This window comes from Hippichthys cyanospilos, chromosome 12, assembly GCF_059441005.1.
Source record: "Hippichthys cyanospilos isolate Australia breed blue-spotted pipefish chromosome 12, RoL_Hcya_1.0, whole genome shotgun sequence".
In the NCBI taxonomy this organism is placed as follows: domain Eukaryota; kingdom Metazoa; phylum Chordata; class Actinopteri; order Syngnathiformes; family Syngnathidae; genus Hippichthys; species Hippichthys cyanospilos.
Window position 1 is genome coordinate 13,221,510 of NC_142380.1, and position 15,602 is coordinate 13,237,111.

General features: G+C 39.7%; 2 protein-coding genes across 4 annotated transcripts in view; one reads left to right on the forward strand and one right to left on the reverse strand.

The window, feature by feature from the left end:
• Positions 1-676: 676 nt before the first annotated feature.
• dis3l2 (DIS3 like 3'-5' exoribonuclease 2) lies at positions 677-12,628 on the reverse strand. Of its 3 annotated transcripts, XM_088430105.1 has the most exons (22): positions 12,579-12,628; positions 11,429-12,196; positions 11,216-11,346; positions 10,891-10,944; positions 10,676-10,777; positions 10,404-10,542; positions 9,443-9,504; positions 9,102-9,331; positions 8,855-9,028; positions 7,896-7,975; positions 7,679-7,791; positions 7,481-7,588; positions 7,105-7,338; positions 6,767-6,846; positions 6,432-6,615; positions 6,221-6,307; positions 5,886-6,033; positions 5,644-5,774; positions 4,891-4,995; positions 4,431-4,535; positions 3,979-4,096; positions 677-3,573 (listed from the first exon to the last, which is right to left on the reverse strand). In XM_088430105.1, exons 2-21 carry the CDS (start codon positions 12,177-12,179, stop codon positions 3,995-3,997), a joined length of 3,120 nt encoding a protein of 1,039 aa, XP_088286231.1. In that variant the 5' UTR covers positions 12,180-12,196; positions 12,579-12,628; the 3' UTR covers positions 677-3,573; positions 3,979-3,994. The 3 variants fall into 3 exon arrangements, with proteins under 3 accessions (XP_088286231.1, XP_088286230.1, XP_088286232.1); XM_088430104.1 differs by having other exon boundaries at positions 677-4,096; XM_088430106.1 differs by lacking the exon at positions 12,579-12,628 and having other exon boundaries at positions 677-4,096; positions 5,644-6,033; positions 11,429-12,188.
• A 1,825-nt stretch (positions 12,629-14,453) lies between these two features.
• gpr158b (G protein-coupled receptor 158b) overlaps positions 14,454-15,602 on the forward strand; it is a 58,369-nt gene continuing 57,220 nt past the window's right edge. Inside the window, exon 1 of the mRNA XM_088430229.1 lies at positions 14,454-15,584. Within this exon, the coding sequence (XP_088286355.1) occupies positions 14,758-15,584 (827 nt within the window). The 5' untranslated portion in view covers positions 14,454-14,757. The remainder of the gene's footprint in view (positions 15,585-15,602) is intronic.

The window sequence follows — 15,602 nt, forward strand, 5'->3', positions numbered from 1 at the left end:
GTCAACAAGCTAACTTGCATTGTACAATTTCTCGTGAATTAATGATCTAGTACTGCGTAAATATATTGATAAAGTGCTATATACGTGTGTTACTAAAGATTATTCTGATTACTATATGTATTGTAGGTGCTTGGTGATCATTTTCACTTCTTTGGCACGTTCTTTGCCCAAGTATTGTGGTTTATTGGATATATAATTCCAATTGTATTTTCATATATATTGATGATATGCTATTATAGAGCTAATCTATGGAAATGGGACTTATTTAAATAACTTTCCAAGTGTCCTAGACTTATAAACAAGTAATATATGCCATAGGTTTTCTTTTTTTCCCCAAAAAAAAATCCGTAGTGAAAGGGTTAAATCAAAACATAATTATGTGGAAAGAATACCTTCAAAATTCAGTTGGAAAAAAATTATGGGCAGGCAACAAAGTTAATTAAAATCGAAAATATTATGGTTGCATAAGTTTATACACACTTTAACCACTGTAATTCCATGTCAAATTGCCACACCCTTTGATTATAAGGCATTAAATATGGGTGTATGAGTATATCAGCATAAGGTGCTGTGTTATATTTGACACTTCCTCCTTCCAAAGTGTGAAACAATGCAGATTGTGAAAGCATCTCAGCTGTATTCATATATTCAGGGGAAAAATGTTCAACGTCTCAACTGCTTTCTCTACCTCTTTTATTGCTATTTTCTCATGACATATTTAACAATAAATTAAATATACACACATGTAAAGATGGCGGCTGTGAAAATAGCTGAGCACAGGGTTGAAAGGCAGAGGAACAAAACTGCACTTTGAATATTGTCAAAAACAAAGTTACACGTTATAGTGAACACTGCAAAACAAAGTACTTGTACTTTAAATTGCTTATGACACAAATCATAAAAATGAACAGAAACCAGTTATTTGTCAAGTACACACATTTTTTTTTTTTTTACTTTAAAGGTCCCATGGCACATTTTTAGAGCAGCTATTATGATTTTTTTCTTGTTGTACAGCCCAATCAAATCCTCAACGAAGCACTGTCTCTGTTGTGTGTTTGTTTGTTCTTTATCTGATTAAAACTTGGTCTGTAACTTCTCACGACATGCAACATTTAAAAGGAAGAAAATTACAGAATTTTTGACACACTAGATGATGGGAGCAGGGCATACATTTTGTATTTCATATTTTGCAAAATATTAGGAAATGCCTTAAGTCTCCCCTTCCTGCTTCAAGAAGTTGCAATCTGTTGTACTATAATATGAATCACTACTTGAGGGCATCTTTATGAAAATCTTTTGTTATACATATGCATAGTGCCACCTATTTGCGACAAGAAATGGTATTTATCACCTTTTAATGTTCTTCTCCCTAGTGAGATTATCTTCATAACATTTTTCTCCATATTCTATTCTTTTCATGTCATATTATATCCATTTGGTTACGTTCCTTCTAGTGTTGTAGTTTTAAGTTGGAGTTTTTAGCCAAATGAATTCAGATAACTTGTGTCGCCAGGCTATATGTAATCTGCCTGCTCCCGGAGACGCTAGGGTATTCGCGTCAACAGTTGCGGGCTTCTGCACAAGCACAGATGGATATGTGAGCGCCGTATAACTTAATAGACAGTTGTAATAGCCAATCGAGGCATAAGATCGCCATCTAGAGGCCTCACGTTGAACGTGACGTGAGTGGATGCTCACTGCAGGAAGGCTGTGCAATGCTCAACAATCAATCTACACGGTGTTGGCTTTGGCTGATTGCTTTAGAGGCGTAGCGTAGCTATTAGCTAAAATGCCCAGACTTGGCCATATTTCTGACTGGGCTACCAGGGGCGTTCTAGTTCTAGTTCTGCTGGGAATGCTTTTTGTTTGCAAAGGTTCGATTTGGTGTTTGGAGCTACACTGTATTTGCAAACTTCAATTGTTTAACCAAGGCAGCAACGAGACACCAAAGCATGGCTGGACACACACACTACGGTGCTTTTAAAAACTCCTTGGGACACCCGAGTGGCTATACAGTATTGTACATCTCAGTTTGAAGGTAAAGAGAGCTCCTCAATGCGCTCTGGTGCTTTTAAAAGACTTTTGGGAACGCGAGTGGATAAACTGTACATCTCAGTGCCAAGACAAAGAGAGCATGAGGAGGTCAAGAAAAGTCAGGATATTGAAAAGATTGATCGATTGTGACTGCCGTTTGTTTTGGTGAGTGCAAACCTTTATTTATTGTTTGGTTTTTAATATGTTTGTTTTATTTTATTTTGCTCATATTTAAGTAATAGTGTTAGAATAATTATTGTTAGAATAGTTATAGATATAGTGATTATACATTTTCTACAAAATATTAATGCTCGCAATGAAGAAATGCTTTTATGCGTGAATGAATAAACACATACTGAATGATAATAATGAATGAATAAACTGCTGATGTACTGCTAGGTATGTTGATGGTACGCTGGGAGAATGAGTGCACTGTTTGTGGGAAAAGAACTGTCTCGTCATTGTTTTCTTTCAAGCAGAAGGAAGGCCGCTCAAGCCTGCCAGTCGGAGCGTTCCCACACCTGTGACTCTTATCGATGTTTTTGCTATGCATTATCAGAATGTTTCGCTACGTATTTTTTCATACATGCATTAGTTTCTCACCCACATGCTCACACATAGAAGGACAAGTACACAAGGTCCCGGCCATAGACTTGCGTTTTTTCCTGCCCCTTGAGGGCCGGGACCTTCATGTAGTTAGGGATCTCTGTAACAAATAAAAGTAAGGGGAGTCGGAGAGATTGGCAGAGCGCAGTAGAATTGTCCTTGGCCGGTTCCTCTTCGCTCCCCTCATGCATGAGTTGGGAAGATTGCCTTGTCTCCTTTTTTGTGTACAATTTCTTACAAATGTCTGACAAATGAACCTGACAAATAGTAAAAAATAAGATGATGTTTTTATTAAACTGGGATTTGTAACTTGGACTATTTTGGACTGGAAATTTCATGGAAATTTCGTGGATATTTAATGGAAATTATTATTGATTTTTTAAAGTTTTGATAGCATCACATATAATAAGTTTTAATGGCTGATGTGAGTTTATTGATGTTTAAAAGCTCCCGAAAAAAGCCTGTGTAGCCCAGTAATGTGTCAAAGCCACGGACCGCCACTGAGATGTATATAAAATACAGTGGCCAATGTTGATATTTGATGGCATGGGACCTTTTAAAGTACATTTATAACTCAGGACTGTAGCAAAATGAAAAACAATGCACATATCATATACCAAGGCAAACCAAATGAAATGGCACAGTTCAATTAAATTATGTACTATAATGAAGTACAGTACAAATAAAAAATAACTGAGTCTGAAATTTCTAAAACTCTCCACACAAAAAAAACATTAGTTAGCATAAAACAATAATCATTTTTAGCAGCAATTTATGTTCAAGTCCAAACCTTTAAAAAAGTAGTGAATAAATTATTCATCTCATGACGCCAACCCTGACAAACAGGCATTACAAGATCAAAGTTCCAGCCTTGTCGAACCCATTTCCAGGAAATGTACACCTGTCATATTCAAATGTGGTATCATGAATTGCCTATATGAAAATGAAAGGTATAATGTCAATGATATGTTGTAGCTACAAAAAATAATCCTAGTTATAGGATACCACTAGATGTGTGCAAATGTTAACTGCACTATAACTCAGTAAAGGTGTATGTAACAAAACAAAGCCATTAAAACATATGCTTTGCAAAGCAATTAGTGATAAATTCACCTAAAGAACTGTCTCTATCTTAAGATTCAGTACAATACACTGGACAAACTAAAATGATCTATTATTGGCCTACTTAATAAACTATACTGTACAAATCTCTAAATACACTGACACACAATGATAATTAGCATGTTCACACGGCGTTAGCAGTTTTTCTTTTTTCAAGTCACAGTCAGACTGCATGAAAATGGTAATGTCCATGTGTAAAACAATAACACCGCTTACATGATGTGCCAAGTACTTATGGTGCAGTCTCAATGGGCCTCTTGAGTAACGCACTGTATTTCATGGGCATGCCGTCTGATGTGAGCTGCACCTCCACAAGTGTAAAGATGGAAATGACCTGTGAAATCAACAATGCATGAGCCTAAAGACACACCTTTGAAAACTGCAACCAAATCTTACCACCCTGACCGCAATGTGAGCACCTGTTTTTGGCTTCATACAATTCAGCACTAATTATGGTCTAGACAGAGCACGTTATAGAATTCTTAAAAACAAAAAAAGACACTGTTTTGTCTTTTATTTTGTCCAAATACTGTACTTGGCGTCATGTGCGCGAGGCTAGTTGGTAGGGATTTGCTAATGCTCTAAATAAAGCAAAGAAAAAAAAAGTTTAAAAGAACACCCAGAAAATTCACAAAGACTACGCGAAGATATAAACAGAAGAGTCTCACCTGTTCCAATACGGACTCCTGTGGGTCCTGTGGTGTCCACAGGAGAATCAGCTCAGATTTCTTGCCCACCTTACGATGGTGGAATGAGGCCAGGCCAGTGATAGACTGATGGTCACATGGAAAAAAAAAAAGCTTGGTTGAAATAAATCAAACTCCAAACCGCTGCTCAAATGTCCTGCGTCTCTGGTGGCAAATTTTCTGCTTAGATGTGATCATGGCGTTGCTTTCAAAAAGTGTGGCCTCCAGGTGGACAAATATCAGTGAATCTGCCTCATTTATCAACAGTTATGAGGTCACAGATGATTCAGCACTTCGGTTTCAAACAATTAGCCAGTGGAGTGGCTCGGAGCAGCTGGCAATCAACTGACTGACAATGCTTGTCCTCAATGATGATTAAATGGGATGAAAGCAAATCATGAACGTTCTGAAACATCTGTGAATAAATTACATTATGGACAACCTTGCAGTAGATGCGTTTCTGTACTCCATAGCGCAGAACCAGCACATCGAAGGACTGATCCAACACGGCCATCACCATGGCCTCTGAGTCCAGGGGGCCGCAGTCCTGTTGAACAAAGCCTTAAAATGACAAGGATACTTGCATGCAATCGTGGAAAAAGTTCTACCTCTCATGTATGGCTTACAAAGACAGAACATGGGTCAATTGTTTCCAAAATACAGGCTTAACATTAGATACCAGGGATGGAACCAGAGCTCGTATGACAAGCTCTCATGAGATTAGAAGGCCACGAGATTTCTCGCATTTGCACAGCATGACATTTATTTTCTTTTGGCTGTTGAATGTGCAATGTTCACGTGAGATTGTGAATTTTCTTAAAATCTACTCATTAAAAAGAAAACATTCTGAAAACATGTGTATTAGAAATGATTTTATATTACACATTTCATCTCTTGAGACATCTGGTGTGGTGGAGTTTGTGTCTTGTCCCATCCTTATTGGATACAATAGGATAATCATTTTTTGCTTCTTAATTCTGTTTCTAATTATCGGTCTTCCTTTTCCTCATTCAGCCAAATAAGATCACCAAAATACTGAACCAAATACACACAACTGCAATAATGAATATAGTGCTAACTAACACCCAAAGAACAAAGCCTGGTTATTCTTGTAAGGAACCAAAACTAGAGGTTATTAGATTCTAAAAAGACCTAAAAATGTATTTGCGTTAACAATGAAAGACTTTTGACAAACCTTTACAAAAACTCCAAAGAAGAGCTCAGAGCTCAGCTCTTGTGCTCTTTTGGATGTAGTCTTCTTCTCATTGCAGTGTGATGTCCGTTTTTGGACTTCTTCTGTTGACAGTTCTAACTTGGGACCACAGTCTGAAAAAAAAAAAAAAAATACACAAGGCAGAAAATGTCCCGTAAATGAGGGCAAATATACATAGGTGGCTGCTTTCATAAAATTTACAAATAATAGTGTTAAGCACATACTCAATGAAGATGCCAGTAGTCTGTGCACAATGATGTCAGCGTAGCGTCTGATAGGTGATGTGAAGTGAGTGTAAAGAGGAACATTCAAAGCGTAATGCTTAAAATGCTTTTCCTCTTTGAGTACACCAGAGCAGAAATATAACGCCATCTAGAAAACACAAAAGCCCGGAGGAAAAAAACAAAAATAGGAATATTGTTATTTATCCATAAATGCAGTACACATTGGGCTGGTATACAACAACAAGCAACATGTTTTTGTTACATGAGTAGTGTATATGTGTTTTCTAATTGCACTTTGACAAGTCATAAGAATAGAATGAAACAATCAAGCAAACCTGCATAGGTCTGGAGCACATGTGGGTGAGAACCTCTTTCCGGGCAACGGAATATTTATCATCGCCAAGGATGGAGAGTAGACTTTTCTACATGTTTGGAAAAACACAGAAGTGAAAAGATGACAATTACATCAGCCGACTTTCAACAATTAGTGTTCAAACTGTAAGCATGAAATGGGTTCATCTGTGTTGTTTGTAGGAATATACAAACATTCAATGCGCCAGAAGAAGAAAAGTCAATGTCAACGCCCAGCTGTTCACACAGCTCTTGCAGCTCATCCACCATCTTAGCCTTGGGTGGGGGGTGGCGTCTGAGCAGTGCTAGATCAGGGAAGCATTTGTAAATATGATGGGCTGTAGCAATGTTAGCTAGCAACATGAACTCTTCAACCAACCTAGAAAACAGGGGAAAAAGGCAGTTGAAATCTAGGTCATTTCATAAAATATCAACTCTCTTAACATACTTAATATAAAAGTGACTAAATTATCAATATAAAAATGGCTTTTAAAGATTCGGACATACAATATAGAAGCACAAATACTAACTTGTTACTATCTCTGTATTGGTAAATGTAGCAGCCTTGGGGCATCATTGTCTCCTTGTCCAACATGAAGGAGAGTTTTAGCTAAAACAAGAAAAAAAAAAAAAAAGAATACACTTGGTTAACCATTTTTGCCTGTTGAAAGTTAACATTTTGTCTTTCATTTCGATAACTACATGACATCACATTATCAGTCCTGTCGACGAAAATAAGGCTTTACTGCTGATGTTGGCAATATACGTAGTTTAGTACCAGTGTAAGTTCATAGCTCTTAATTTTTAAGAAACATCAAATTTCACACTAAAAAGAACAACATTCCACAGACTGTACAGCAGAACTAACTTGATCCAGTCGGAGCGCCCCTCCAGAAAAACGCTGAGCTCTGAGTTTCTTTGCAAGGGAATGCAGGTTCAGCACAGCTCGGTGGATCACGTCAATGCGGTGCTCTGGATCCACAGGAGGTAGCTCTTCAGCAGTAAACATCTTCTCAGGGGCCTCGATCATACTCTGAGCATGATCGTAACTCAACTTCACACAGGAGCGGATCACAGAGCGGCCAAACCACTCACTCAGAATCTGTTCGCAGAAAGAATAATGAGAAATACAGTATCGATTTTACGAAGCGGGCAACTGAATATTGTTTCAAATTTCATTTGAATTAATGACCACACCTTTCACTGTAACTAATCACTACTTAAAGATTCTCCTATGAATGTACCTTTCCTTCAGGTGTAATTTTCCAAATGACAGAGAAAGTGAGCCTGTCAGCGAGAGGGTTCAAACTACATAGCTCTTCGCAAAGCAGCCTTGGCAACATTGGGATGACCTGAATAATAGCAAAGAACAAGATCATGTTGAAAAGCAACAGTGGGAATTATTCAGACCATTTAAGTGACTAATCATTTAGGTTACTCACTTTTTGTACAAGATAAACACTAGTGGCCCGTCGGCTGGCAATCTTATCCAAAGCATTGCCTTGCTCCACAAAATAGCTGACGTCAGCAATGTGGACCCCCACCTCATAGTTGCCTGTATAAATACAAATATACTTTGAGAGCAAGTCGACCGTGAAAGACTTCCATACAACCAATTATAGGAAGCCAACAGTTTCCAAGTTTTAAAGTGCAAATTACCATCTGGAAGCTGTTTACAGGACAAGGCATCATCCAGATCTCTGGCTGTCGCTGGGTCAATTGTGAAGATGCACTCCTTCCTAAAAATACATATACAAATATTCTTAGTGAAGTAAATAAATGAAGCAACTAAATACACCCTTGCAGTAATTGGGACTGTAACAAGTAGCAACAAGTATACAACAGTAAATGACGAGGGGTGCGGATAACCCGGGGCGAAAATAATTAGTTTTTGCTATGTGAAGTATAATTGTGATAAAATAAGGAGTGGCATCTTTTTTTTCAGACACTTTGATGCACTTGGGTGTTTTTCTGATTAGACAAACCTTGAACCTGCATAACTGCTGTAAAACAAGGGTGTCAAACACATTTTTATCGGGGGCCAAACTGTACTCCTCATTTGTGTCGGAGGACCGTTATGACTGTGAAGTCAAATCAATTCTAAGTGTGATCGTCACACATTTACCTCGTTTAAATCAGAGACCAGCAAAAACTGTTAAAAAGGGTGATTGCGAACACAAAATGCTTGTTCCTTTCTAAAAAAAAAATAAATAAATTCAAGTTGACAACAACTTGCAAATTTGGTGTTGTAGTCAGGATCTTAAAAGTCATAATTAGCATTTATCAGGCCACATAAAAGTATGTGGCGGGACGATTTTGGCCCCAGGGCCTTGAGTTTGATACCTGTGCTATCAAAAACATTGGTTAACAGTTGTTGAAAGTTTTTTTTATATTGCTTTTTCCTTGTGTCAATGTTAAAAAGGATACCGTTTTGGGTATCCTAATACAATTTTTATAGATAATAATCTTACTTATGGTGGTAAGTGGTGGGGGCATGAAATGTTTTCTCTTTCCTAGGGGAGGCTAGGAAAAATAAAATATTACGTGCACACAAATTCAGGTTTCTGTTGAGAAGCAAACCTTGATAAGCATAGGTCTACTATACAGGTAATTCCCACCTTAGGTCTTTTCTTTTGGCCATCTCTTCAGGTGGGATGATCCAAGGCGCATTCTTGGGCAAGCAATCTATCACTTCATCTGAGAACTCTGAAAAATCGACATCGTACTCTATAAGAATGCCCTCGGTTTCCGGCTCGATTTCCCCAGCTTGGCCCAAAGTCTTCGCCAGTCGACTGATGGAACACAAAGCAGGAGACGAAAATTAACATGGGAATCAATGTGCGGTAAAGACACTGGCTTAGTCACCCTTCTGCAAAGCTGCTGTCAGCCGGACAGTTGGTGATGCGGCAGATGAAAAGTGTGTTGGCGTAATCGTCAGGTCGATAACCAAAATCTTCAGGACAATCAGATAGGGGAACATTAATCCTTGGCACACGGTGGTCCACAGGGGAGAACATGGCAAAAGGCTTGTCAGGTAGAAATTTTAGTGAGCCTGTCACAGCTCTTGAGTGCTTCTTTTCAACAATGTACACCACCTGGTAAATTGATAATGAGAAAGGTGTCATAAGGGATTGAGAAGAATTATGGCCAGAGTTGATATCTATTTCAAAATAAATTATAGTGAAATAATTAAGTAGAAAGCTCACTTTAGCGGTCATTTGAAGTACTTCACCATTGGACTGTGATGTAAAGGTGTTGTCCAGATCGTCTGCAAACGTAAAAAAAAAAAAAACAGCTGATTTAGTTCATTCAAGAGTTTGGATTCACACCAAAACTTGCCTGCATATTCCTGGTTCGTCAAGGTCCTTTTTTTTTTTTTTAACTTTTTTTTGCAATTTCTGAAATGCCATAAAAGATTATGCCAAAGCTATGTGTAAATCAGAAAGCACTACTGTCATTAGTGTTATACGCTCATGTTGAAGTGATACAACCCAACTGAGAAACAGCTTTGTATGTTGGGGTGAGTCAAGTTGAACCTGGTTTGTCCATACGATTTAGTCTTTGCCAAGAGTGCTTGTACATGCACACTTTTATTTCATTATTTTCGAGATCAAAACATATTAATAAAGATGTTTATTTTTAAGAGTTGTTTTGTAATAGGACTTAGAAAGGTGATTTTAAAATAAGACATGTGCCTCTTTTGCGAGCATGGGTTGTGGTATATATGAAGTTTGAAATGTGTCCTCATCCAAGATTATAACTACTTATATTAACGTTTTTTCCTAGTTTGTGGCAGGCCTCAGTCCTTTCTGTATGTACGTGCATAAAATCCCAATGGGTACATCTGCAAAAAGTAATCATATCCAGAATGAGTGCAGGAGCAACAATTCTGTCTCTACAAAGATGTTATGGACAGTTTTGATGCCATTATATGTATTAAGTTAGGAGGCAAAATAAAGCAGCCAAATTATTTGAGCAGATTACTCACATTTTACATACTACAATACAGAGATTGTCCACAAGTTCATAAATACACGTGTTATCCAACCGGAGCAATACTATTAATGTATATTTTTGACTTTTTCACTTCATTATAATGCGCTAGTGTATCTAATCATGTGCAGTGTGTATGCATAGAGTATGTATAAATGGAAGGGCCGTACTGACCTTTGCTTTTGAGCTGACCATGTTGATCTTGCACAGAAAGATGTGGTGCTTGCACCTTCTTTTGGTCGGTTTGCTGCAGGTTTCCCTTTTGGTTTTCTGACTTGCTGACTCCTTCACAATCAGTGTCAGACCTCACAACCTTAATGGGAAAAAGTTTAATCAGGTGACTCAACTCTAACATAACTTAAGTTAGCTTTGAGAATTACACTTATGTCGTCAGGTGCCGATTGACACCATACCATTGGATGCATCAATAGGTAAGTGAAACATACCTTCCATTGTTCCCGTGGTAAGATCTGCACCACGACTATGTCTCCATTTAATGCCCTGTTACGAGCAATTATACCGTCCAAAAATATATCTCGGATGTCATCCTGTAACCCAAAAAAATGTTTTATTACATTAGAAGCAGGCAGAAAAAAAAGAAAATCATCAAAATATTATTAAGATGGCCTTATCATAGCAAATACAGCCAAGATTCACTTACAGGAGATGGGATGAAAGCATCTTGGTACTTCTTGGGGTTTATTCGCAATTGTCCCTGAGAAAAGAACAATTTGGAAAATATAATAATCTTGCATTGGAGGCTACATTGCTCACACGATAATTCCTTTTGTGGTCCCAGTATAATAAGAAAGCAAAGTTCAGTATACAGGGTCAAATGAATAACTCAAAAGATAGTTTTCAGTAAATAGCGTTTTTTTTCCCAGTAACTCACACATTTATGTACATTATACTTTTAGTTAAATGCAAACTCACAAATTTTGTCACAATCTGAGACCTCAGATAGTACCTCTAAACAACAACTGTACCTGAATAAGTTCTCCTCGTTTTAGGCCATGAGAAACTTCTTCAGAGTTCATATAAGGTTCAAACACTTGTTTCCTTGGCCCTCTGTTTCCTTTGCTCTTATTCTTGTCCGCGGGTGAGTTCGTACTGGAAGCTGAAATAAATTGAAATGACATTTATGGGTAGAACCTCACATATACATTAATGAACATAGTCAGAATTTACTTCTAGTCTACCTGTGAGTTTTTGTAGATTGCTTAAATCATGTGGGGACTTTGAATTGTTATTGTCACCTGAACATTTGGATATTAAATCTTTTGTCTTCCCCTCCTCCTGCTGCTTGGGTAGATTATTTTTCTTTGTCCTTTTCATGTCCTCTTGATCGAGATAACTAGCTTTACTTGGAGCATTCTCAACAAACTGGCTGCCATCCCTAGAGGAGTTTTCCTTGCTGGTGTCTTTATTTTTCTTCCGCTGGCGCTGGTGCTTCTTGAAGTCATTTGGACCTAAAGAACTTAGCTCCTCTCCTGACTCAATATCTCCATCTTGGCTAGTGGCAGTATCCCTTCTCTGTGCCTTCCTGTGCTTTTCAGATACACCTGGCTTCCTCTCGCTGTCATATTGTGCATTTTGAACGCTCAGTTTAACCTTATACAATGACAAGGAGCTCTCGTCTCCTTTGTCTTTTAAGGAAGAAGGGGAGAAGTCACTAGAATCAGACAGATGATTTTGTATTAGATCCCTTTTACGTTGGGGTATGCTCATCTTTTCACTCTGAGCTTGAAGCAGTGTGTTTGGTCCGTTATGTTCCCAATGGAGAGACGACTCCTTGGCATACTGCTCCAAAAACTTCGTGAAGGTACTGCTGCGGTGCTGGCTCAGAAGTCTGGCATAGGCATCTTTGCGACAGGGAGCTTTATGCTCACTTTGACTGCTTTTCGCCTCTCGTTTGGGGTTTGCCCTCTTCGGTTGCCGAGAAGAATCCATGTGCAGTATAAAACACTCTGAGGATACAAACAATGAGACAAATAAACGATGAGTCACCACAGTGCTCTTCCCTGATCGTGTTTGTAAAGTAAAAGTTTGGTAGGGGCTGCATTAAACCCAGATTACAATAAGAGAAACCAACAGGAATTATTTTGTTTAACTCAAGATTCCGATTTGAGAAGTCCGTAAACTAAACTTGACAATTATAGAAAGTAAACATTCCCAGCTAACTTTAGCAACTAGTATTGCTAGCGTTGTTTGGAGACGTCAAGTACTGTTTCTGTCGCACATTAAGATTCATCCAGGAAATGCGCAGCACCAAGTCAACCGTGGACTTCATACAAATTCACAAAAATACGTTTTCAAGCTCTTAATGGCGATTTCAGATAGATTACATACCAAGCTTGGACACAAACTCACGCTAGTCAACCACTTCCGGTGTCGTCAAAAATGATTGCGTTCACAGTACCAGCCACCTGTCGGAAATACTGGATCAATTTCATGAATCCACATAGAATCCCAGTGTAAAAAAGTGCATTATTCACACGGTTTGGGATTTTTTTTTTAATAACACCTATTCATAATTTAATTTGAAAATGTTAAAGATCCGTTGAATTAATGCAAATGAACAATCTTGGATTTTTTTTAAAACAGTAAAATACCTCTAGAGGGCAGCAAAGGTTGTATTACGTATACTGTATGTAACCGGTGTGTGATGCTGGTGATGGAAAACAAAAATACGTACTTCTGTACAAATGTTTGGGCTTGCCTCGCTTGAATTGAAACACCATCACCAACTGCAAATGCGTATAATGTCTGTGATTAATTCTAATGAAAGCAATGGAGATTAACATTCTACCGGACTTCATCGTTACTGCTGGAGAAACAGTATATGCCCACATACTTCTCTGAAAAATATGGCTGATCCAGAAAAATACATTTCATGCTTTTGACTGAACCATGTCTGTGACTTTTACACAGACAAACAAAATGCCCACAAAGCACAAAAAGAAACCTGTAACTGTTTCTTGAATACACATGCCCTACAACTACTTCTCATTATATAAGTGTATTTAAACGCAGCTTGCTTGTTAAAGCATTTTGCTGGCCAAACAATTTTTTACCCTCCATCAAACCCCAAGAAAACTCTGAGTAAGCAGAGTATGTGTAGAAAAGATGGCTGGTGCAGTCTCTATCGTGGTTGTGGCTGCACAAACCCAAGTTGTAAAGCATGCAGATGAAGAAGCAAATGACTATGAAATATTCATTGGGTTAGGCGAAGCAGTACAGCTTGTAAAAGAGGATGAAAAAGATGGGTCAGGAGCACTCATCGCACGCAGTGTCATCTTTCTCCTTTTTATATATCATCTTAATACACATGTACTCACAATATTTACCTTGGTCTTATGTCGTCACAAAGTGAGACCTAGTGTAATTTCCATTGCTCTTGGGCCAATCCGGTTTCCATCTTCATTCCTGGTTGTGTTGGGCATCATATGAGGGCTCTGCAATATGCACTTTCTACTGCCATGACAACGGCCTCTGAGTCACCTCAGCCATCTTCAGTCGTGATCATTCCTGCAAAGTGTCAGAGAAAACCAGACATGTTTTCACAACGTTGCTAGCAATGCTCCAATTGGTGTTCTTGTCTACAGATGACAGAATTCAGCTAGGAATAAAGAGTGACACATGTACTTGGCAGGAATTCAACGAGACAATTTTTGATGCTGGCCATCTAAGAGTGAGAGGCATGTTCAATGCACTGCTGGCAGCAGTAATCATTAATGGTTGAATGTTTGAGCTCAGTTTCAATAAGGTAAAGCCATGCATTTTCTAATATCGTCTGTGAGATAGCTAGGTTGGCTATAGTAGTTAGCAGCCCAATTATTCATGCATCCTTTGCCAGTGACAGGAGAAAAGTCCAGGCTGTTCTCACCTCCACCACCCTGAAATGCTTCCAAAAATGATTTCATAATTATTATAAAAGGTACAATAATTACTTTTGTGTGTTTTAGACTACCATGTGAGGACCTGTTTTAACTTCATTATGCTGAAGGTGAACATCTAATTGTTGCTTCTATTGTATTTGGTCACAACATCAGGGGTTACGATGTCACTTTGCACAATGCAATCGCATTATATATTGCACCCTCACTGTTACTTCCCACGGGCGCTACTTTCGGAACCGGACAGCTCCAGTCCGTTCCCACGCCCCGCCCACCTCAGGCAAACTGGCGCTGAGCAAAGACCACACACAGTCGTGGGTTTGGGCGACACCTCAGGTGGTCTATTGAGATTTTTTTTCTCGTAAGGGGGGAAGTTCACGAACGATTCGCTCTTTCCCTTTCATCCACCTATCACATGGAGTGGCTTTCAGTTTGAGACGGAAACGCGTTGATTGTCATTGTTGCGCAGCTTGAGGTAATTTGAGGGCAATTTCTGTCGGCTGTATCTTCATTGAGCAGGACACATCCTCTTGCCACTGCTTCTCAAATCTGCGAGGCTGTTGGTTATGCTTGCAACACTTTTCCAAGCTCTTATTCCTCGGTGTCCCTGAAGAAGAAGAAAACGAAAGAGGATGGCTCTCTTGGTCGTGCTTCTACAAACGGGGCTTGTTTTGGGCTCGAACTACGGCTATGTGGAATGGTCGGAAAACGACCGAGACGAGAACCCTTCAGTGTTCAGCACCCAAGGCATCAACAGGGAGCCGCCCCACCACCAGCCGACCTATTATCACTCGCCGCCGGCTACCGAGCGCGCGGTCGTGGCGCACAAAATCGAGGAGGACCTGCCGAGGGTGGTGACCGCTTTCCTCCACAGCGGTGACTCCTCGGCGCTGAGGCAGGTCAACTGCTCGCGGAGATACGAGCTGAGCAGCCTGCGAGGTGGCCTGCACGTCGCATCCCACTACTCGCTGCACGGCATCCTGGATACCATGACGCACGCCACCAACTTTTTGAACATGATACTGCAGGCCAACAGGTCCCGAGAGGACACCTTGCAGCGAGACCTTCACTGGTATCACGCGCTAGTTCGGAGCATGCTAGAGGGGGACCCCAAAATCCACAGAGCCGTGGTAAGCTTCCACAAGGACGCACCGGCGCCGAGCCCACACGTTTTTCTGCAGGCGACCAGGAGCCAAAAAGAGGTGGTGCTGCAGGAGCGGCTCTTAAGGAGCAGGAGCCCCGAGTCCGAGTGGTTGAACGAGTTTCGGGAAAGAAGGCTAGCACATACGCATAGAAGGGGGTCGGACCCCAAAAGCGGGGCTTATCTTTTGGACAAGAATCAGATCAAGTGGTCTGCACCTTACCTGGAGTGCGAACATGGGGCTTTCGTCCCCTATTGGCTTCTCACATTGTCAGCCGGCTTCTATGGGCTCAAGAAAGACTCCGCCCTAGAGTTCAGGTGAGAGACATTGTTGTG

Coding starts and splice junctions, on each gene's coding strand:
- dis3l2 (XM_088430106.1), bottom strand. CDS start 12,179: ATGGATTCTTCTCGGCAACCGAAGAGGGCAAACCCCAAACGAGAGGCG. Junction 9,029..9,101: donor GACAGCAGCTTTGCAGAAGG/GTGACTAAGCCA, acceptor GTGTTCCATCAG/TCGACTGGCGAAGACTTTGG. Junction 7,792..7,895: donor CTGTAAACAGCTTCCAGATG/GTAATTTGCACT, acceptor GTATTTATACAG/GCAACTATGAGGTGGGGGTC.